This window comes from Ictalurus furcatus, chromosome 13, assembly GCF_023375685.1.
Source record: "Ictalurus furcatus strain D&B chromosome 13, Billie_1.0, whole genome shotgun sequence".
Classification (NCBI taxonomy): domain Eukaryota; kingdom Metazoa; phylum Chordata; class Actinopteri; order Siluriformes; family Ictaluridae; genus Ictalurus; species Ictalurus furcatus.
In genome coordinates, this window is record NC_071267.1 from 9,279,109 (window position 1) to 9,302,857 (window position 23,749).

Consider the following 23,749-nt stretch of genomic DNA (forward strand, 5'->3'; position numbering starts at 1 on the left):
GAACCCCCGACCCTGGAGGTATGAGGCGAACGTGCTAACCACTAAGCCACCGTGCGCCCTGCAGCCATTCATTACCATTTAATTTTTAATGATTAAAAACGTAAACAATACATCACCATACCGACGATATCTCAGAAAATTGTATCGCATAATCATTTATCACGATATCGATATCATATAGATGTATCGCCCAGCCCTAACAACACACTGACTGTCTAAAGCGACTGCTACACACTGATTTAATTTGCATTCGACTTAATATATGTAATAAACAAAATAGAAAAATAATCAATATGACCATGAAAACTGACAATCTTTATACCCGCTTTTAATCCAAGCTGTTTTTAAACTGGCTCCTAATGTGATCTCATCACTGCAGAATGAGAGGAGACGGCAAGCTCGAATCCCGATGATGCCACGGCCATCCATGGCCGGGTGCTCAAGTGAACTAAACTGGCCGTACTCTCAGCGCGGGTTGGCATATTCTCTTTCCCATATCAATCACAGCGATGCCAGCCAATCATGGGCGTCTGCAAGCTCGTGTTTGGATAGAGCTTTCCTCTGAGTGTTACGCTACCCCCGACATCGCATGAGCAGCAGTTCGAAAAGATGCGGTCGGCTGGATTCTAACCGTGTTAGCTTTCGCTCTCCCTGATTGGTAGCTGTCGTACGATGGCGAGAGCTGAACATTCCCCCTAATACTTAATAGAAATATCTTTCTATTATTATTTTATCATTATCATTATGGTCTGTTTGCCAGAATTCAGCCATAGCGACATCCAGCGGGATCTCCCAGGACGCTATACATTTAGTCTGAGCTACCGACACCCAACGTATACATCCAATCGTATACATCCAATCTGGTTATGCCAGGATTCTATTTGGTAATCTCTAGAAAGACAAGTGTCACACTTAGGACTGGCTGACATGATATTTACCTAGTGGCTGTGGATCTAGCTAATACAATCTGTAATAGTACAACTGGTGTCCATTGGACTCATGATAGTGTCTGGTGCTAGATCACTGCAATACCAGTAACTTTTCTCATAAGAGAGACATTTCCTGAGTCATATGTTTTAATCAGAGATGCACCGATACCAAATTTCTCAGCCGATATCGATAACCATATTCAGAGTGATATCGACCGATACCGATAGTTCTGCCTTTCATACCTTCTTACAAATTAATAATAATTAATTTAAAAGAATTCTGAAAAAAAAAACAATGTAAATAAGAACTTTATTCTCTCCATTCCAACAAGTTGTTTCACAGTAACTGGTCTCATAAACAGAGAACACATTACTCTAATTAACATTAACACATTCACTAAATTCTGTTTTATCCATGCAAAAAAGTAAACATTAAAGCTGAAAACTGAAACGAAAAAAATCTGAAGCTGCTCCCCAAAATATATTCACATTTGCTTCCTAATTATATTTATGGCCTTGACTGTGATGATGCTTTCAGCGCACTTGGGTTTTTTCATACATCCATTAACTAATGTTTCGCACTGAATCGAGCTCGGTGCCCTTCCCAGGAAGCATTACCGTGAAAGCATCCCTGTCTGAATGGAGCAGGTCCCGGCCCAGTCATTAGCGAGCAGGGGCGACCCGCACATTAACGTAAGGAGGCACCGCGCTAATTGCCTCCATTTGGTGGAGGCCTGCAATGGGCAAGCTGGTGTGGGTTAGTGATGTGCAGAAGGGCACATACAAGGTCAATTGTCCTTGCGTTTGAATAGGTTACTCATTTATGATGTGTTATGACCGGCCGGGACAACGCTGATGGACAAAGGAGGGTCATTATTTGGAGGTTCGGTGTGACCCCGCGTTGACCCTGTGCGTCTTCTCTGAATGTGGCTTAACATCTTTCAGCTGTTTTTCCTCAAACGAAAGCAATGTGACCGATGCAGTAAAGTTTCAACATCCCCTCGAGCAGCGAGGTCAAAAACCTTCATAAGAAAACGTTTGACAAGGACGAGGATTGTTACCTTTTGGATTCAAGCTGTTCCTTCAATTTGCTGTACATTTCCAACACTGTAGGAAAAAACAGGACAGAGCAAAATAGCATAAATGATAATGGCGACACAATATTTTGCATTAATAATAATGAAAAAAGCACAAGTGAAGCGAATTCAGTGAAAGAAAAAGGAAATCGAGTATTTGAAGAAAAAAAATAAAAAAACCCTGCACTGTCCTGACTGCTAACTTAAAAAAGGGTTTTGATTGTCTGAAAACTTGTTGGCCTGTTTATCCCGTAAATCTCTCATACACAGGGAGGGACAAATCCATTAGCTAGCCCAAGTAAAAGCTACAGTGTGCTGCCCAGTTGCATGTTTCAGTTTCGCAGAAATCTAACTGACTAGGATAAAAACGGTACCTAACATATCGTAATATAATGCGGCGAGCTAGATGGCTAGATAAGTGCTTCAATACTGACACAAACATGTATGGGGTCATGGCTTAGGGGTTAGCACGATTGTGCCTCGCACCACCGGGGTTGGGGGCTCGAGTCAAACCTCGGCCCCGTGTGCGTGGAGTTTGCATGTTCTCAGTGCTTCGGGGGTTTCCTCCAGGTACTCCGGTTTCCTCCCCTAGTCCAAAGACCTGCATTGTAGGCTGACTGGCATTTCCAAATTGTCCGAAGTGTGTGAATGGGTGTGTGAATGGGCGATGGGTTGGCACCCTGTCCGCAGGGTGTCCCGCACCTTGTGCCCCCTGGGATAGGCTACAGGCTCCTCCCGCAACCCTGTGTAGGATAAGCGGTATGGAAAACAGATGGATGGACGAACACGTATATAAATTCCCAAATAGAGGACGACTCGTCCATAGTCCGCATCCTTCTTCTAACAGTGTCTGAGCTAGCACATCGCATCCGAGTCCTCGACAAATACTCAGCAAGTCCTTGCACAGACCCACAATTGTGGGTCTCTTTGCATCTGTCCTCCGTATACAAGTTTAACTACAGGAGTATTACAGTACATGGTGGCTTTGCGCTGCACTTTATTTTGCTCAGTTTCTTCAAAGATCCACGTATATCTGCATTTCTGATTCTGAAAAGGTCATACGTCATCCGTGCACGCTAATTAATCTGCCTAGTAAAAATGTATGGAGTTGCTATAGCTACAGCATTAGCTATATTTCCATCCAAGGCTTTTTTTTTTCGTCTATAACGTTTACCGTTATAGCCGATGGAAATGAAAACAGTTTGTGTCAAGACAAATAGCATTCACGCAAAGAAAAAATGTGTCACATGACAGTATCTATCCATCCATCCGGGGAAGAATAGGGATGAATAGGGATGTGCGTGCCATCCTGCTCACCGTAATCTTGAGGCGCAAGACACGCCAAGGAATTACGGTATGCAATTTCACTGGCCTCCGCTACATCCGGCCGCCTGATATAACTCTGCATTATCTTTTCTCTAATAGCTGTATACACAGCATATTCACATCGATGGACGGTCATTTTACTAACCCCGAAAGTCTCCCCCACTAGTCTGTACTCGGCGCAGGTTGCCAGTTGAACAGGGTGATGGCAATCCGCTTTCAGGTCAGAACCGGTGGTCGGTTGGGCGCAACATCAGGACCGATTAATTGTCACAGCATCTCAGATGTGGGCGGTGCCTTTCTAAAATGTTGCAGCCAGAGATTTTCAGTGAAGCGTCTCTCCACCACAACCTCCCAGAACGCCCTATTGCACGGTCTCTCCCAGACCCATGGGCTTCGTAACATAAGGGGAGTTACTTGGAGCCCTATCAGAGGAGCAGCTGCTCCATTCTGACGCCGTCTTCTGATATTTCATACGATTGTTTGTGACATTTCACTTAATTGCCTCAACACTCTCTCCATTTTACAAAGTCTCGAGAACACGTTGGACGCAAAAGGTATATAATTTGCGATATGCACAAAATCCTGTATGGAAACGACTCAAGGGCAGATTTCTTCTGTGATACACCAAAACTTATCCGGCAATTTGTTTCGTTTTTATTTTTCTACCGATGACATCACGCAACACCATTGTATCTGTAAAAGACCAATCGGATGGAAATGGGCAGGAGACAGCAAATTTTGTAAAAAAAAATAAATAAAAATAAAATAAAAATTCCACAAAAGCGTAAAAAGTGGATAGAAAGTGGCTACTGAGGTGCATCATTTACATTTAATAACGTATATAATGTATAATAATGTGTGTGTATGTGTGGTTAACTTTACAAATCTTACCAGGGATACAGAGCTGCAGTTTCTCCACAGTGGTGGCCATGTTCCTCTGCTGAACCCTGCAGCGAATCACCTCTTCTGTCTGAGCAGTCACCTTACATAAGGGAAGGTCAAAGAGTACAGAGCCCTCATAATTAATGAGACGGTTTCACTCGGCGCGACTGTCCGATCTTTTCTGACAGCAGAAGTGTTCACAAAAGCGAGCAGCGTACCGTACCTCTCGCCCGGCGTCTTGAAGTCTTCGATTGGTGTCAGTCACTTGGCCCTTAAAACATAAGATCACTTTTGTTAGACAAATAAGCGCACAATGCCCCGTTGTAGCTGCTCACCCTCATAATCAGATCATGCTTGATGAGGAGTCAGGGACAAAGGAACGCAAATTCAAATTAAAATGTGCAGCGGGAACTTGAACTTTTGCTCGGCGCGGAGCTATTAAGCGCGATAATCGCTTATGACAGCCCTTTCTAACAGATTCTGTGACAAACTTCTCGATTCGACTTGGGCTTTTTGAACTCTGTTTGCTCCTCCGGTTCTGTCAAACAATTCAAATCACTGACCCAATTGACCACTGGTCCCCTTCTTGATAACCTCAATGAGCTCTCTGCGCCATTCATTGTCCGGGGCAAGAAGCGGATTGCATTTTCTGGTAATTAAACTTTCGTATGAAAGCGCTGGGTGGCTGATTAAGAGCGAATGTGGGCACGCTGCGGCAGTACAGCGGCGCAGGTGCAGGGACCGCGTGACCGCGGACTTTCCCACATGGCACGTCTCATTAGGTCATCGGAATAAGAAAGGGCATTTCAGCGTTTGTTAAAAATCTCATTAATGCCAAGACAAAGAGGGGACGGTGACCCTGCTGATGCAGGGTCTGCCCTCTTGTTATCTGAATATGCTTTATATAATTAAGAGCTTTTGGTGAGGCACTCCTGCGCCGCTCGCTGCACATCTTTCCCGCGCCGAAGTGTAAAGAGAGCTAAAGAGAGTTGGCCTCCGATTCAGCTCAGAGGAGCTATCTGACTAACTTCTCATGGGCAACACGGAACACGAACTTTACCACAGATCATGAACTCGCAGCTCCTCCGTTACATATAAGTGGCACGCAGTAAAGTTCACCTGCATTCGTATTAAGGAATAAAATTGGAACATGAATTTAAAACATAACACTCAAAGTAAAACATTTAGCATGAAAACATACTATACTTTATAAAAAATGACTCATATTTGTAAATAGTTAATATATAAGGTAAATAAAAGATGTACATCAAAAATGAATCGAAAAACACTTCAAATAGCACAACAAAATCTGTCAGTGATGGTTTTTATTTCGCCTCTAGGGGCCGCTCTCGCACTGTATAATGCCAGCAGATCACTTGGGCCACCTCTAGTTCAAAGGAAATGTTCTTCATGAATAAATGACTTAAAAGTCAAAAGTGCACATTTCCATAAAATTGTGTAACCTGTGATGCACTGAACTACATTTATTGACAGTTTGTATACATACGTACATACATACAAACACAAACTGTTGGCAAAGTAACACTAACATAATCCCATCAGCTTTCTTGCCAATACTAATTCCCTAATATTCAGAGACTTATCATTGTTCATATGGATGCACAGCCCGCCTGAGGTGCTATTTTTGAGCGAGTAAACTATTAACAGCCTACTTGCGGCTTGTTTACGTCACGTCCGCTTACCATCAGTTTCTCTGCATCCGCTCGGACTTTGAGGAGCTCTGTGATGGCATCGACGAACCCTTGATGGTGGAAGTTGCACATCTTCTCGATCTCTCGGTCATGGTTTCGTATTCTGGCGTCCAGTTTTTCCATAAACCGCTTGTGCGCGTTAGGCTGGTCATCGTACACGGATCTGAAACGACAAGCAAAGTTATATCTCTATTAACTGCTTGCTTTCCCAGACTCTTCCATCGCTTCAAATATACCTCGTGGTTTAGACGTTTTTGGATGTGACCAATCAGCGTTCGGCAAAAGATCTCTTGTTTCATCAACAAAAACAGATCAAAATGTGTATATAATACGTCTGTATTTGCTAATTGGGTTGGGTACATATGATTTTAACTTGGCAAGTCAGGCTAAGAACATACAACTTAAGAGTGAGCAATATAGCCAAAATATTATCAGTGGGAATTGTTTCACTTTGATTTCGAAAACTGCCGGTGGCCAGTTTTTAATGCTAAGTTTAAACGTGTTAACCAATCATAGTTTATTAGGCGTGATCGTTAATTGGTCTGTGTCTAAACTGTCTGGGAATTTAAACCTGGATACACAAACACGACTTTGTCTTCTTCAACATCGTTAGCTGCCTGATGTCTGGTTAAACGTTGCCAATGAAACAGCTTTTCCCGAAATAGAAAGATACGCAGTTTGCGGCAAAAACTTGTTTTATTAGTGCAAATTTTTTCAAACCCCATCTGTACCTCATCTGACAAAATCGCACTCCGTGGTTTGCTTGATTAAAACCTAAACGCAAACAAACTAGACTTCCACGTACACACACTTTGACTGATCGTTCGTTTTCCATATTTGGAGTTCATGTAGCTAATTATTCGTAAAAACAAAAAACAAAAAAAAAAACAGTGTGTATCTCATGCTGTGATTTTATATTAATAGCAAAGCTTTCCTTTCATGCTCACGTCGTGCAAAGTTGCCTGATGTTAGAAATTTCTAAAAGAACCACATTTTTCTAGTGTTTTTTTTTTTTTTTTTTATTAACCGTGTAATGCAGCTAGCTAATGTTAAAACACTAGCTAAAGAAGTAGTAATCTAGTTACTAGTAACTAGGAGGTCGACCGATTAATGGGTTTTAGCGATTAACTGGCACCGATTACCGGTTATCGTCAAAAATCCACAGCAGTTGCGTCCGGTGCAGGAGCGGCTGAGAAGGGTTCGCTGTCGTTATACAGTACGGAATAAAAAATAGCACTGATTGTGAAAACTAGTTATGTAGAGACTTTTACTGCTCAAGTAATATTCTAATGCAAATTCAGTAGACGGTTTGTAGCTTTGCTCAAGTTAGAAAAATCTCCAGTCAACTGGTATAGGCAGTGGTGTGGGGCAGTTGTGGCTTGGTGGTTAAGGCTTTGGCTTACTGCTCAGAAGGTCGGGGGTCCAAGCCCTGGCACTGCCAAGCTGCCACTGTTGGGCCCTTGAGCAACATCCTTAACCGTCTCTGCTCCGTACCATGGCTGACCCTGCGCTCTGACCTCAACCTCCTGGCATGCTGGGATATGCGAAGAAAAGAATTTCACTTTGCTCTACTGTATATGTGATCAGTAAAGACTCATCATCATTATACGTGCGCACGACAATAATACCACTGGCACGCCGGAAAGCACGTTAAGGGTCTTTTCACAACTACATCGTTTACTCCGTGTGAATCAAACCGGATGTTTTTCTCTTTGACGTGGTACTTTTAGACAGGTTTAGCGAGGTGGAATTATTCCAGTTCCAAGCAAACACTAGCAATTGAAGCGATAAAAGGGATTCAAAACCCAAAACACGCCACGTATTTCCGATCGCTGGCGGTACTTCTTTTGTAGGCGTGTTCTTTTGTGTTAAACCGACAGAATGTCATGTTCTGGATATTTGGACCAATGACCAAAATGGGGAAGAAAAAAAAACAAAAAAAAAAAAACACTGGACGCGATATCCAAAACATATTCAGTGCCAGCTCCATGTTCTGAACGCTCGAGTGATTTTAGTCATTTCTACACACACTTGACAAGAGGTCTGTTTACCTTTTCCCCATCCCATCGCTGTATTTCTGACCAGTCAACGAAAGAGTTTTAGGAGTACGTTTTCAGCTCTACACGCCCCCTTAGCCAACCCCTTTTTGCTTGTTGTTGCCTTTAATTATATGCACTGTGAAACCAAACCAAACCGTTTTGGACTCGGCAAAACCGACCAACGTGAACGAGCACACCACATCACTGCTCCAAATGTTGGCTGTTCGATTCCAGAGAACGGCCATCGGTATTAAGGTTATCGACTGTCCTTGCAGCACTCAACACGAGCTGGAAAGGAAAAGGAAACAGGTGTTTCATGCTGCGTCGAGGGCTGCTGGAGCGTTTGTGTTCTTCACCTCTCTGGCCATGGCTCAGATGCTCCAGATGGCCATGCACAGTGTCACGCTCACTGCAGAGACGGAGACAGTGTGTGTGTGCGCTCACATGCTGGAGGTTACATAAGATCTGAACTCACAACCTTCTAGTCACTAGCGCACGAGCTTAATCACTGAGCCACAACTGTAATCTATAGTTTAATCTCTGCTTGAATCTTGAATAAAATCAGCAGATCCGGATCATCTTAAGAATCATCATTATTTGTACATCACTGTGACGGACTGAACACCAGGGTGAGTTTTATCTCAAAAAGGCAACAGCACCAAGCTTTTCCTGGATAATCGATAGGGTTCTGATTATTTCTTTTATTCTCAGCAAGAAAAATGTACTGGACAGAACAAGCAGTGAAACGTGTAAATCCTATCTAACTGAATCGCGTAGACGAGACAAATGGATTCCATTCGTGCTCCAAGAGCGCCTCCTTGTGGATCCGAACGGTCAAATCATTCTCCTGTCACTGCACCAGTGATGGTTTATTCCAACACTGCTCCTGAAGATGCACCTTCTTATGCCACTGAGGCTACAGGCTTGGATTGTATGATTTGTAAGATAAAAAATGTATGTCAAGTTATATAGCGCTTTTTTACACTGTTTCTCATTCACCCATTCACACACATACCAATGGTAGCAGAGCTGCCATGCAAAGCGCTAACTTGCCATCGGGAGCAACTTGGGGTTCGGTGTCTTGCCGAAGGACACTTCGGCACGTGGAGTCACGTGGGCCGGGAATCAAACCGCCAACCCTACGATTAGTGGACAACCCGCTCTACCACCTGAGCCACAGCCGCCCAAAACAAATGCAAATGGAGTCAAAACGATGGATGTGAAGATCTAGCTTGTCTCTCCCTTGAGAAGATACCACATGCACTGCATAAGAAGTCACTCTTGCCACTTGTAGGTTATCTCTCGTGGGTGGGTAACGACTGATACTGTTGTTGTTCACGGACAATTTATTAGACTATACACCTGCTCATTCGTGAACAGCCAATCATGTAGTAGCAGAGCAATGCATAAAATAATGCAGATACAGGTCTATCAAACATCCATCCATCCGTCCGTCCATCCATTTTCCATACCGCTTATCCAGTGTAGGGTTGCGAGGGAGCTTGAAGCCTATCCCAGGGAACTCGGGACATGGGGCAGGGGGGACACCCTGGACACATTCACACACTACAGACAATTTGGAAATGCAAATCAGCCCACAACACATGTCTTCGGACTGGGGGAGGAAACCGGCGAACCTGGAGGAAACCCCCCGAAGCACAGGGAGAACATGAAAACTCCACACACACAGGGTGAAGGTGGGATTTGAACCCCCAACCCCAGAGGTATGAGGCAAACGTGCTAATCACATCAGAATGAAAAGAATGAGCTCAGTGACGTTGACCGTGGCATAGTCGTTGATTCCTGATGGGTTGGTTTGAGTATTTCAGAAACTCGATTTCCTGGGATTTTCATACACACAAAATATACGCACACAAAAGTGTGCGAAAACCAAAAAACGTCCGCAGTGAGCCACAGTTCTGTGCGCAGAAACGTCTTGTTGATGAGAGAGGTCAGAAGAAAACGGCTAGACTCGTTCAAGCACGCAGGAAGGCTTCGGTAATTCAAATAAGCAGTCTTTACAACTGTGATAAGCGGAAAGGCATCTCAGAATCCACAGCATGCTGGACCTTGAGGCGGGTGGACTACAACAGCAGAACACCACTGAGGCTATGTCCACGTAAACCCGAGAAATTTGAAAACGTATCTTTGAAGTCCTGTAGTTGTGTACTGAGAAAACGGAGATATTCAAAAACAATGGCGTAGTTTGAGTCATGTGACCCGTTCGACTCAAAACAAACAAGATGGTGGACGACGTTATACTGCGGTTGTTGTGCATCTTATTGATTTTGATGGCTTTGTCAAAGATGGACGTCACTTTGTACAACCTTCCGATTGCGTTTTTAAATAAACACCTGAGGGAAACGACGCAGGCCAGAGCGTCTTACGTTTTTGGACGTTTCGGTGTGAACGAGCGATCTTTAGAAAACGCCAGTGTAGACGGAGAGCGTTTTCAGATCGATCCGGATCAACGTGCACGTCGCCTGAAGGTTCAGTTGACACAAGCTCACCCAAACTGAACAGCTGAAAATCTTCCAATCGTCATAGAAAATAAATGGTCCGCTGTCGCTTGCGACTCTTTCTGGTGTGAAAGTACGATACACAGAATATGATTCGATACAATACAATTTAGAGATGTTCAGAGATGATACAAGTCAGAATTTTGGCCTGAACCTCTGCTTAGGACGGTCCTAATCCGATAGAATTGAGAAAATGAAAGGGACCTGCTATAAAATTAGAGAACCACAGTGTTTTCCAGGCTACTTCACTAAAGAAACAGGATGTTGTCTGTGATTGTGGTTAGACTTCATTTGTCTGTCAAAATCTCATGCAAATAACCCGGAGCTTCACCCAGAGCACCAGACTACAGGTGTGGTCGTAAAGGTCGTAAAGGGACAAAACGTTCAATCATTTGTCTTCATATAAATATATGCAGTCAGGATGTGAACCAGTATGCGAGTATGTCTGAAAGTAATTGATTGCTAGAACAGCAAAGGAACTTTTCAAAGTGATGGACTTTGAACTGTATACAACGGTAATAAAAGCTGAATTATATTATAACAACTAGATTTATTTACAATTGTCCATTCTGATTGGACAGAAGGTGTTCGATTACGGTTTACAGTTACGTTTATATAGCGCTTTACATTGTATGGGGAGGGATCTCCTCAACCACCACTAGTGTGTAGCATCCACCTGGATGATGGGACGACAGCCATAGTGCATCAAAACACCCATCACACACCAGCTATTGGTGGAGAGGAGAGAGTGATGTAGATGGGGATTATTAGGAGGCCCTGATAGAGAACGGCCAATGGGAGAATTTCACCAAGACACCAGGGTTATACATCTACTCTTTTACGATAAGGGTCCTGGGATTTTTAACGACCACAGAGAGTCAGGACCTCGGTTTAACATCTCGTCCCAAAGACGGTGCCGTTTTTACAGTATGGTCTCCCTGTCACTATACTGGGGCATTAGGCCCCACACAGACCACAGGGTGAGCGCCACCTGCTGGCCTCACTAATACCACTTCCAGCAGCAACCTTAGTTTTCCCCAGAAGGTCTCCCATCCAAGTACTGGCCAGACTCAACCCTGCTTAGCTCCAGTGGGAAACCAGGCGAGAACTGCAGGGAGATAAAGTTTTACGTGGAGACGTTTATTTTGTGTTTTTGGAAGGAGGCAACAAACAAATACATCAACTACATTTGACTATGTCACGCGCACATTTTCTACTCATTGTAAAACGGACTCCAGCTTTCTCAAAACATTCAGCCTCACCACATAGCACATACAAATGAACAGGAATGAACTTGAGGAGTTTAAAAACGCTTGGCGCGCTGACCAAACATAACCCAAATGGACAAAAATGTCTGGTTCAGGTATGAGCCACGTTGGCCTGCGCCTGCAACCGTTTCCACACAGGATGTGAAGTCTTAATGGTTCAAGCTGCAGGTGTTTCCTGTGAATCCGGTGCAGCCTTTGTTCTGGAAGCTGGATGGAGGCGCTGAGAAACAGGGGTACACATACTATTAACTATGAACTTTTAAATGACGACATTTTGTTTTCTAGTTCTTTACATGAAAAGTTAGACTCCTATTAGGAGCTCTCAATCTCAGACAGATGAGGGTTGGCATACTCTCTCTCCACTGTCAATCACAGCGACTCTAACCAATCAGAGGGCATCTCTGAGCTCGTATATGAGGAAGAGGGCAGACAGTCTTTTCCTCGGAGCGTCGAAAAGATGCGGCCAGCTGGGTTCACGTATCTCGGGGGAAGAACGCAATAGCCTTCAGTCGTATGATAGCGGAGACCTTAACGGAGGGTCGAAATTGGCCAAGACTAAATTGGGAGAAAATCAAGGGAGGAAAAAAAAAAAGAGAATAAAATCATATCAGCATGTCTAATCAACAATCAGCTCTTTCAAGCTTGTTGTTTTATGAATTAACTGTGATTTCTGGCTTCTCTGCGGTCTCTTCATTATCAGAAGGCAGAAATCATGCAGTCTAATCTCACTTTCTCAGCACGCATGCTACTTCCCAAAAGACAGCTGATTCTGGGAACAGACGAAGCCCGTGTTGCCAAAGCAACGCTCGCTCTCTCTCATATATATATATATATATATATATATATATATATATATATATATATATATATATATATATATATTCAGTTTTTTTTTTTTTACCTTTCAACTTCACATGGAGTGTGAATGTCACGAATGTCTTTAGCATACATGAGTGAGTCAGGAAATGATCCAACATGCCTACAGCTTCCTCACTGCATTCAGAAATGCTGAAACCAGAGAGTCCTGCTCCTCGCACCCTTGCCCGATCTGCTTCCCCTCAGAGAGAGAGAGCGAGCGAGCAAGCAAGCAAGCATCAGCATCGCCACGTTTCCTCCTTCCTGTTTTCGCAAAGCGTGAAAAGACATTTCTTTGTGTCTTCTCTTAGGAGAGACAGTAAAGGAAGGAACACAGAACCTTTTCCACTTCCAGCCCATTCACATGCAGGAAATACACGCTCAAATGACCTCTCGTAAAAACGCTCCGGATTAGCTGCTTACAACAAACTACAAAAAAATAATGAAGACGCATCGTTAGTGATGAGAACAGAGGCTTTATTTAGTTCATCTACTAAATATGAGTATGACTTTAGTCGGATTAAGGTGATCAATAATCATTCAGTACATTTACATGGACAACAATAATCCGATATGAACCCGATTAAGACGATACTCTGATTAAGAAACTAGCATGTAAACAGAGATTATTGATGACCTTAATCCGACTAAAGTCATACTCGAAGTAAACACAAATGGAATTAAGACATGTGGAGTATTCCTGTTTTAGTCACATTACAGACATGTACACACCTTAATCACAGTATTAACATCGTGTGGGAGTTTTCACCGCATTTTGCAACAGGACATGTACACACTCGGCAGTGCTGAACCACTTGACGGCAAACAAGAGAGCACAGCTGCATCCCAAACCGCGTACTTACCTCCTATATAGTAGGCAAGATACATGTGTTTCAGCTACTATATAGAAGGCAAGTACGCGGTTTGGGACGCAGCCCACGGCTTCAAGCAGTCATCTATTTGCACGTACAGCATGACTAATAATTAACCGCACTTGAAGCTTTCGTAAAAATAAAAAATAAAAACACCCAGAACTGTATACGGTTCCATAACGAAGACCAACTGTATGTTAATACGTGGAATTCTGGAGGGAACGTCGGACGGCGTGGCGCGGGGACGTAATGACGTGTGCTGTTAATCGATCTATGTTCTATAACATGTAAAACCTGAACATGAAAGGAGTATTCTAAAGGCGACTCATGTAAACACCTTAATCAGAATAAGGTCAATAAGTAATTACTGCTGTAATTACGTTCTCAGTACGATTATGAGATTCATCCGCATCGGTCTCCGTCTCATCACATGACGATGGCTTTAAAAACAACACACAAGCCTCATCGTCGTCTCCTCACTCGACTGATCCTCTGTGCGTTCGGGGAAATAATCGAGGGTACGCACGTGACGTCACGGTAGGCGGAACTCACCGCGGTCACGCCCACTGAGCGGCAAAAAGACTTGGTGTACAGCGTGAAAAAACACGTCTAAAATGTAGGAAAAAGCTGTTGTGAGATCGACTGTGCTAACAGATTCAACAAGAACTCAGAGCTATCCGTTTACAGCATGCCAAAAAACCATTCAGTCCTTTATTACTAAGTCCAGCACTGTAAGTGTAAGTTCTTTTGGCATGTGGTGTTCATGTTGTACAATGATGAATGATTTGAAACATATTACTTTTTAATCGCTGCCTGTTTCCATTGATGAATAACGGGGGGCTCGTTCATTCTCTAACCGTTTACTGTTTTACCTTCACAGATATATAACGTTAGGAAGTGGAAGCAGTGTTAGCCACAAACAAACTAGGACTAGCTAGCTGACGGTTTACCAGATAAAATTAGTGCGGGGCAGTGGTGGCTTGACGGTTAAGGCTCTGGGTTACTGATCAGAAGGTCGGGGGTTCAAGTCCCAGCACTGCCAAGCTGCCACTGTTGGGCCCTTGAGCAAGGCCCTTAACCCTCCCTGCTCCAGGCACGCTGCATCATGGCTGCCCCTGCGCTCCGACCCCTACTTCCTAACATGCTAGGGTATGCGCGGAAAAAGGATTTCACTGTGTATATGTATACGTGATCAATAAAGGACTCATTTTGAAACGCTCCGCTGTCGTGTCATGTGTACAGACGCTTTCCACGTGATGGTGCAGGTGCATCACAGACGTTTTGAAAGCAGGTATCTGATTACAAACTAAACTGATCAGGATTATGTCGCTTTCGCTACGACACACACATCCACTCACACATCATTTCTCTTTCGCCAAAGAAAAGCGCACTTAGACATCTTTAGTCAGACTGACTGTTTCTGTTTCTTACCCTGTTATTATTATTATTATTATTATTATTATTATTAAACTCTTTACTCAACATGATCTTTGCAGGCGGAAAGTCAAGGCAAGGTCAGAATGTCATGTTGGGTCAAAACCTGTATATTATCGATGTCGACATGTCAACGTAGAACTTATTATTATTATTATTGTATCTATTGTATATTTATTGTCTTGTATTGGATGTCATTATACACCGCCTGGCCAAAAAAAAAAATATATTGTGTTGCACCACCTTCATCGTGGTATCGTTTCGACACCCTTACGCAACATCGCAGCGTTTATTTCCGTCCAGAGCCACGTTCATTTTTGGCCGAGATCTCGCAGTGAGAGACGAACCGTCCCGTAAAGTCTTCTCCAGCACATCCCAAAGACTGCCAATGGGGTTAAGATCAGCATTCAGTGGAGGCCAAGTCATGTGTGAAAATGATTCCTCATGCGCCCTCTTACAATCCGAGCGCGATGGATCTCGGTATTGTCATCCTTTTAGTAATACTTTCACAGGAGCTCCTGAACAGTGAATTCATCATAATTACTGAATAATACGATTCAGAATAAATGGTTTTGTAAGTCAGTCAATCACTGTGTAACATCAGGAGGCTGATTTTCAGTCGGCGATTGAATATTTATTAATTAAACGGCATACAGTATGGACGTTACTGTCTAACTGTGTCCACGGTTCAATCCTTTCGGGATGTTTTCTCCTCGTGTCCTCACTCCATGGGTTTCCTCTGGGTTCTCTGGTTTCCTCTTACCTCCTAAAAACATGTCAGTAGATGGACTGGCTATGCGAAATTGCTCTAGGTGTGAATGAATGTGTGTGTGCGTGATGCCCTGTGATAGACCGGCGTCCCATCCAGCTTGTATTCCTTCCCAACTCCACCATGACCAGGATAAAGCAGGTACTGAAGATGACTACAGAGATCCTGAAGTTGTTTAAAAACCTCATTCTTCACAAGTCCCTGTGAAGCACCTGGAAACGCGCAGTGTTATTCGACGTGTTGACGGAATTTCCACCGAAACAGGAAGTCAGGACAGGACGTATTTCTGCTTTTTAAGTAGCGAAAAGCATTTACCTTACCTCCCAGCCCAAGCTCAACAATGGCAACGTGATGTTTTTAAAAAAAAAAATAACGATGGGGGCGGGACATTTCAGATTTTACTGAGCATTTGATTGGACGGAAAACCTGATGAGAAGCTGAAGTGCGGAGTGATGTCATCAAAACTGTTGATCCGTATTGGTGGTAGAGAGAGACTGTACATTTTGAATGCGTACATCTTGTAAACGCGAATTTCATCACTGTTTTGGAGCGCAATAGCTTATAAATAACCTTAAGGCTGATGTATTCATACTAAAAGCCACAAAACATCCATTTTGATTTCATGGGGACTTTAAGGAGTGGCAGTCTGTCTTATTAAAATTACACCGGTTTATCCAAATAACCAGCAATCAGACTGATGCAGATGTGATTGTGTGTGTGATGAGTAATATTGTGGTGAAACCTGACACACAGGTTCCTCGGGTTACATCGCTAACATTACATTCAGGTCGGGATTAAATCTAGCATTTAAACAGGAGCTGTTCGGAGATGGTGATATGAAGCGGTCATCATGTTAAGACGGGGCGCATGGTGGCTTAGTGCGTTCGCCTCACACCTCCAGGGTCGGGGGTTCGATTCCCACCGCTGCCCTGTTTGTGTGTGTGTGTGTGTGTGTGCGGAGTTTGCATGTTCTCCCCGTGCTGCGGGGGTTTCCTCCGGGTTCTCCAGTTTCCTCCCCAGGTCCAAAGACATGCATGGTAGGCTAATTGGCATGTCCAAAGTGTCTGTAGTGTATGAATGGGTGTGTGATTGTGCCCTGTGATGGATTGGCACCCTGTCCAGGGTGTACCCCGCTTTGTACCCCATGATAGGCTCCTGGTTCCCCCTGAAGGATAAGTGGTATAGAAGATGGATGGATGGATGGATGGATGGATGGATGGATGTCAGATGGAGCTCAACAGCAGTGTGTTTGAGATGCTGAGTCTCGGCCTCACCTAGTTCTCGTTTCCTCCCCAATCACTTCCTCTCTGACGCGAATGAACAACCGACAGCAGGAGAGATAATAAACCGACACAGCCGACATGGATCAGTTATCCATTACTGTGTCAGTACCTAGGCTCAATCTTAGCAGCATAGCCACAGTGACGTTAGCTACATAGCTGGCTAGCTTTAGCAAACAAAGGCCCAACTCCATCTTCCATCTTCAGCAGAGAGGACAGAGCACAGAGCTGTACATGACAAGCACTACAACGAGCTGAAACCTCTTACCGAAGCGTTGGACCGATACAGGCCGTGTCCGTGCTCTCGATCTCCTGCAGAATGCGCTCATGCTCGGTGATACTCTCCAGGGTTTCACTCTCCGCCATGTTGCTCTGTCTTCATCACAGCGACAGTTTATGACAATGCGGGCTGAAGGCGCAGCGACTAGCGTCCGCCGCCAGGGGGAGCCATGGGGCAGGGGACGGGTCTCAAACAACTCGATGCTCCCTATATAAGCGCACTACATAGGTCGCGAAATACTGGTTTCTAAACCCTGCATAGTGCACTGTGTATCAGATCCGGGGCTATTAGGGATACAACCGAACACTACATTCAGTAACAGTGAGTTGGTCGTGTAGTGTAATATATAATTATAGCTTTATGTGGTAATGAACGTTGCACCACTGTGTCAGAGTGAAGAGTAAATGATAGCTCAGGTGCGCTTTATATAGCTTAGGTACTTTTTTAAGTAAAAAAAAAACCAAACAAACAAAAAACTATTCATTATCGATCGATCTTATTTTAAAATAAATCAAAGCAATATAAATATACTGTATTTAGTAGTATTGAAAAATGTGGATGAACAAATTATAGTTAATACATGTCAGAAACAACAACAACAACAACAACAACAATAATAACAATAATAATGTACCTTAATATACACTGGACTTAACTGTTTGTTACTGTTAATTATTATTATTATTATTATTATTATTATTATTATTATTATTAGTGTTGTTGTAGTTATTTCTGAAATGTATTAACTATAGCCTATATGTTAATATGTTAAATTATATATACTATATGCCAGAAATTACAAAAAGAAGAAGGAGAAGAAGAAGAAGAAGAGGAAGAAGAATTGACCTTAATATACACTGAATTTAAATGGTGTTATTATTATTATTGTTGTTGTTGTTGTTGTTGTTGTTTCTGGCGTGTATTAAGTGTAGCCTATATTTTAATATGTAAACTCCTATATATTATATGCCAGAAATGACAATAATAATAATAAGAAGAAGAAGAAGAAGAAGAAGAAGAAGAAGAATTTACCTTAATATACACTGGATTTAAATGGTGTTGTTGTTGTTGTTGTTGTTGTTATTGTTTCTGGAATGTATTAACTGTAGTTTATATTTTAATATGTTAACTCATATTTATTATATGCCAGAAATAACAACAGCAACAACATAACGTAGCATGATTAAATACTAAAGTCATTTATTCCATTCAGAAATGCTTTTCTCAAACCCGTGCACAAGTCACCCTAAACATTAAGGCTAAATTGTAACGAATAACATAATAGTAAGCTGTAGTGACAAATTAGATGTTTGAATTTTCCACAGAATAAGCAGTCTACTCTGTTCAGTCTACTCTATTTCATTCTTTCCAAACAGCACAACCGTGTGACGTAGATGTTTTAGATGTTTCTTGAACAATCAGCACCTTGTAAAATTGGACCGACGAAACAGAACTCAGTCATAATGCAGAATATAAGGCAAAGGTCAGCAATTTCATGGAAATAATAAACTCATGATATGGATAATTACCTTAAGGTTGTCCCCAAAGGCAAGTCTACTGACTCAAGTTCTGCAAAAACATTGCCGTAGACCTTTTCCTCTCGAACATCCTCTTCTGGGGGACTCGGTGGTGGAGCCCTCACTCTGCTGCTCTCCATGATCCCTTCACCATCAGGAGTGTGTGAAAGTTTCAGACAGGATAGCACAGAAACCAGAGTCAGCAAAAAACTGCAACCCCTGCAAAAAAGCCTGTCCTCGTGATCCTCAGTACTTTGAATCCAACATAGCGGCCATCATTGCTGTGTTTGTTAAATATTTCCTTGTGCTACAGCGTCATTAACTCTGCCTTCATACTGAAGGGAGATTGTAAGGAGGTGTGTGGTGGCAGTAACAATCTGACCATGTTTTTGAAGATAATATAATTATATATCAATCATTTTAATTCAGATACTACTCGTTAGACTAAATACGGTACTATAAAATGTGTGTGTGTGTGTGTGTTAGGTATCTTCATTTCTTAAGATCAGCCATTATATTAAAATGGTCCAACGTCATTCATACTGTAATCCTCATATTCTAACAGTAGATTTCATGAGACAAAAAAGACATGTTGTGACTCAGGTTCACGCTGTAAGAGCAACCAAGGACAACCACATGATGAAACATTCATACTCAATATTGACTGGTGAAAGTTCGGACCCTTCTTTGCCTCTAGTCTTTGCGGTCCATTGACTGAATTCATAAAGGATTATATATACCAAAAATGAATTCCATAAAAATATTTTCCCTCACCACAAATGTTTGCTTTGAAGATTGGTTTGTTAGTTTTGTACTGGAGTTGTACTGGTACATTTGTATTCGTTTCATGCAACAGCAGAATAAGCAGATAAGTATGCAGATGTAAATCAAATTGTGATTATATTATCATTCAAAACACTTCTGATGTATAATTCCACCTTCAAACTCTTCGTATGCATGTGTGAAGTGACACCAAACCATTTACTGCTTTAACTTGGCTGTTAGTATGTTGTAAGCGACAGTTATTAGCTAACTACGTTGTTGAGATAACAGTGTAGTGTGCCACAGTGTCAGAAGCACATAAGCAAGTCCATTTCCGAATTGCACAATGCTAATCCTTCCTTGTTAGGTACATTAGATTCATAGCACCATACAAAACAGTAGAAAACTTCAGACACCAAATATGTTAAAAGTGGGACGAAGGAAATGTATGAAACTAATTTATGCTGTGGATGGGAACTGCTTATAGTCACCGAAACATAAGAGTTAGACGGGGTGAGACATATTTGACGAGACACTTCTAATCCTCAATGTCAAAGCAAGGTCGCCACAGGCTGATAAAAATAAGACGTATCTAAGGGTTAGTGGAAGACGATTGGATCATGACTTAACTAGGAGCTAACTAGAAACTGAGATATCTCATACACGCAGTTGCACCAGATCAAATCTGATTGGTCAGAAGGTGTTGATTAATTTTACAATTTTCTACAGCAGCGCTCATCGTTTTTCTGCAAGGCTACAAGGCAAATCACACATCAGATCTTAATGTGCGTGTTCTAATAAGTTATTGTTTCTAAAGTAGCAACTAATTCACAAGATTGTCTCACAATCTAAGTCTGATGATAAATGGATTTTTAAAAAAAACAAACAAAAACTTGCGGTTATTTAACAAAGAAAAATGTCTCATTGTTGATGTGGTGAAGTTTTCTGTAAGGACATATGTAAATCATGGAAGGAGTCTCCAGTGTCTCCGGTGCTTTGTAATGGTCAGTAAGTTTTCCACCATAGGAAAGTCTTAATTTTTGATTAATTTAGTTCCAGAGAAAATAAGAAAACAGCTGTTTAGTTGATAGTAGGAACTAACTTGTTTTATGGACGTTACACAACAATAAACGTAACTATAACCAGATCGTAATCGTTAGTAAATTGTTGTGGTATAAGTAGAATAGAACATGATGAGACTTGATGTTATAGGAAACTTTGGGGTGGTAAAAGTTTACTGTCCCTAATTATAAGTGAGGACTAGAAATAGAAGGAAGACAACAAACTGGAAACACAACTCACATCTACAGTATAAACACAAGCTAGGCCTCACAAGGACGTAAGAAAAACATAGGTACTTATCCATGCACTCACTGAGCACTTTATAAGGAACACTATACTAATACTGGGTAGGACTTCCCTTTGCTCTTAAACAGCCTCAATTCTTTACGGTATGGATTCCATAAGATGTTGGAAAAATTCCTCTGAGATTCTGGTCCACGTTGACATGACTGCATCACGCAATTCCTGCAGATTTTCCAGGTGCTACGAATCTCCTGTTCTACCACATCTCTCCCACAAGGTGCTCTATTGGAGTCTGGGAAGGCCAGTGAAGATCACTGAACTCATTGTCGTGTTCATGAAACCGGTTTGAGATGACTTTTGCTTTGTGACATGCTGCGTTATCATGCCGGAAGTAGCCATTCGAAGATGGTAAATTGTGGCCATGAAGGGATGCACATGATCAGGAACAATATGCAAATAGGTTGTGGCGTTCAAGCGATGATTGATTGGTATTAACGGGCCCAAAGTGTGCCAAGAAAACTTTCTCCACACCATTGCACCACCTCCATCAGCCTGGACTGTTGACACAAGGCAGGTTGGGGCCATGGATTCATGCTGTTGGCGCCAAATTCTGATCCTACCGTCTGTGTGCCTCAGCAGAAATCGAGATTCATCAGACCAGGCTACATTTGTCCAGTCTTCCTGTCCTGTCCAGAGTGTACCCCGCCTTGTGCCCGATGCTCCCTGGGATAGGCTCCAGGTTTCCCCGTGACCCTGAAAAGGAGTAAGCGGTAGAAGATGGATGGATGGATGGATGGATGGATATCAACCCATGAAATATCCTCAAGCCTAAACTGGTTGTGTATGGGACACATGGCCACCAGATGGCAACATAAAACCGAGAGTTTTCAGACTGACCTGAAGAATCTTGTGCTTTCTGATGAATTTTCAGAACATACAGTGATTTTCAGTGCATGTTTTATTAAAGCTTCATTAAGCTGTTCTTTTTTTTATTATCTTTTTGAAATGGGCCTGTCCAATTTTTTATGAGGCTAATAATATAATAAGGTTGATCTGTGAAGTGGTGTATTTTTGCACATTTTTCGGTTGATATTTTTTTTTAAAACTGCCTGTCTGGTTTTATACGTTCATTATAAAAAATACGTTAGACTTCATTGTTGTATAGACTTAGACGTTAGACTTCATTGTTTTATAGTTTGCAGTGATTTAAAACATTTTTTTTTACTATAATCAAATTAAATGTTTCAAACAGAGACATTATAGCACATTTGCATCTGTTTTTGGTGAATTGTCATATTCACAATTTTGCTTGAAATGTTTTTACAAATTTTGGAACGAATTTGAAGTGTTAGATAATGCGCTTCACCACCAACATCAAAGCATAATCTTTCGTAAGAGTGGTGCTCATCCCTTCAGTACACTTCCAGAGACCTGTAAAAAGGTGCGTTGAAGCTATTCTTGTGGCTTGTAGTGGCCCAACACTGAACTAAAGCACTTTAGGGTTTTGGTTTTTTTTTTTCCTTTAATTTGTCACCCATCTTTAGAGCTCAATCAAGTGATTTTTAATGGGTAAAAGTTTTCCTTCAAATTGTTTAAAGTATCTGTCATACATGACTGTATACAATTTCCCAAATGAACTGACATTTTAACATTCTCATCTACTTTGATCCTGCAGACAGGTCAAGTGCCTGCATGACTGAATCCTTATTACCTTGAGGCTCTCGTGTTAGTCATTGTTAAAAATATATCAAACGTATAATCATAAAATCAGTCGTTTATCATGGGCAAGTCTTATCACATACAGCATTTGAGTTCCTTTAGGGCGTAATCTCTCTATCTTTTCCATCTCTCAGTGAGTCATGATACTGTATCTGAATCACCATGAATCATGTTAAACAGGACAATCACTTATTATGTTCAGATCATAAACTTGAGAAGTGTCATATATTTGGTGTTACATTAATAGGAGCATGCCTCATCTCTGTCTGTTAGAACAGACTGCCTCAGGATGTTGTCCAAATATGAGCATATACTTTTGAAAGTTATTTCTATCACAAAACACTCACACACGGATGTGGATTCATCAGTTACCTTCATTGTTTGTTAGCCGGGTTGTCCTCCCATTATTCTCCCAAACATTGCATGACAAACTCAGACGGACTGTTCCAAGGATTTCACAGCACATATTATTATTAATACAGTTATGAGCCATTATGTGCTTAAATGTTACAAATAAAAGCTCTTTGACACAAAGAGAATCTACATACTTATATACTTTCTCCCACATAAAATGTTAGGTATCCCACTATACATTTTCTGCTTTAATTGCCTAACTGTTTACAGTACAATCCATGCAGTAAAATAAACACAATAAATTTGCAGCAATTGTTTACAGGGTTGTTGTTGTTTTTTTTTCTGTGGACAATCATTATATCGACTGAAACGCACTAAACGAGTGGTTCCCAATCCCAGTCCTGTTGTCATGTTGCACTGGGTCACCTGATTCAGTTCACAAAGACCTTGATAATGTGCTAAACTGAATCATGTTAGAGCAGAGGGAAAGTATAAACCACACAGTGCAGGGGTTTGTCTAAACACTGCAGTGAAATGCCAACCATTGTCACGTTGCTTAAGCACCAAGGACCTTTCGGCGGGTTGAAACGACACCCAGTATGTTCCCTTTAGTAGCTACTGTATAATATGAAATATATGATGACTAAGTAAGCAATCAACATCACGTGCCATTACCACCCCAAAGTGTTTTATTCCTGTTAGCCTAGCAATTTGCCAACACGAACAACGTTTGACTTATTAAAGAACAACATGTCATCATTTTCGATCTGTGTATAGTTACATTAAATGCTGTGGAACGTCTGGGAACTAACCAAGTTAGTTCTTGTTATCGCTTATGTCATAGCAGCGAT

At 41.9% G+C, this 23,749-nt stretch overlaps 1 protein-coding gene across 2 annotated transcripts in view; it reads right to left on the minus strand.

The window, feature by feature from the left end:
- The window catches only part of exoc6 (exocyst complex component 6), a 56,321-nt gene extending 36,651 nt beyond the window's left edge, over positions 1–19,670 (minus strand). The window contains exons 1-5 of one of the 2 annotated variants that reach the window (XM_053639366.1): positions 18,771–19,670; positions 5,917–6,088; positions 4,437–4,484; positions 4,223–4,313; positions 1,991–2,036 (exon numbers count right to left, since the gene is read on the minus strand). In XM_053639366.1, the coding sequence (XP_053495341.1) occupies positions 1,991–2,036; positions 4,223–4,313; positions 4,437–4,484; positions 5,917–6,088; positions 18,771–18,898 (485 nt within the window). In that variant the 5' untranslated portion in view covers positions 18,899–19,670. Of the gene's footprint in view, positions 1–1,990; positions 2,037–4,222; positions 4,314–4,436; positions 4,485–5,916; positions 6,089–17,229; positions 17,379–18,770 lie in introns of those variants that run through there. The other variant, XM_053639367.1, reaches the window with a different exon arrangement.
- Positions 19,671–23,749: the final 4,079 nt, after the last annotated feature.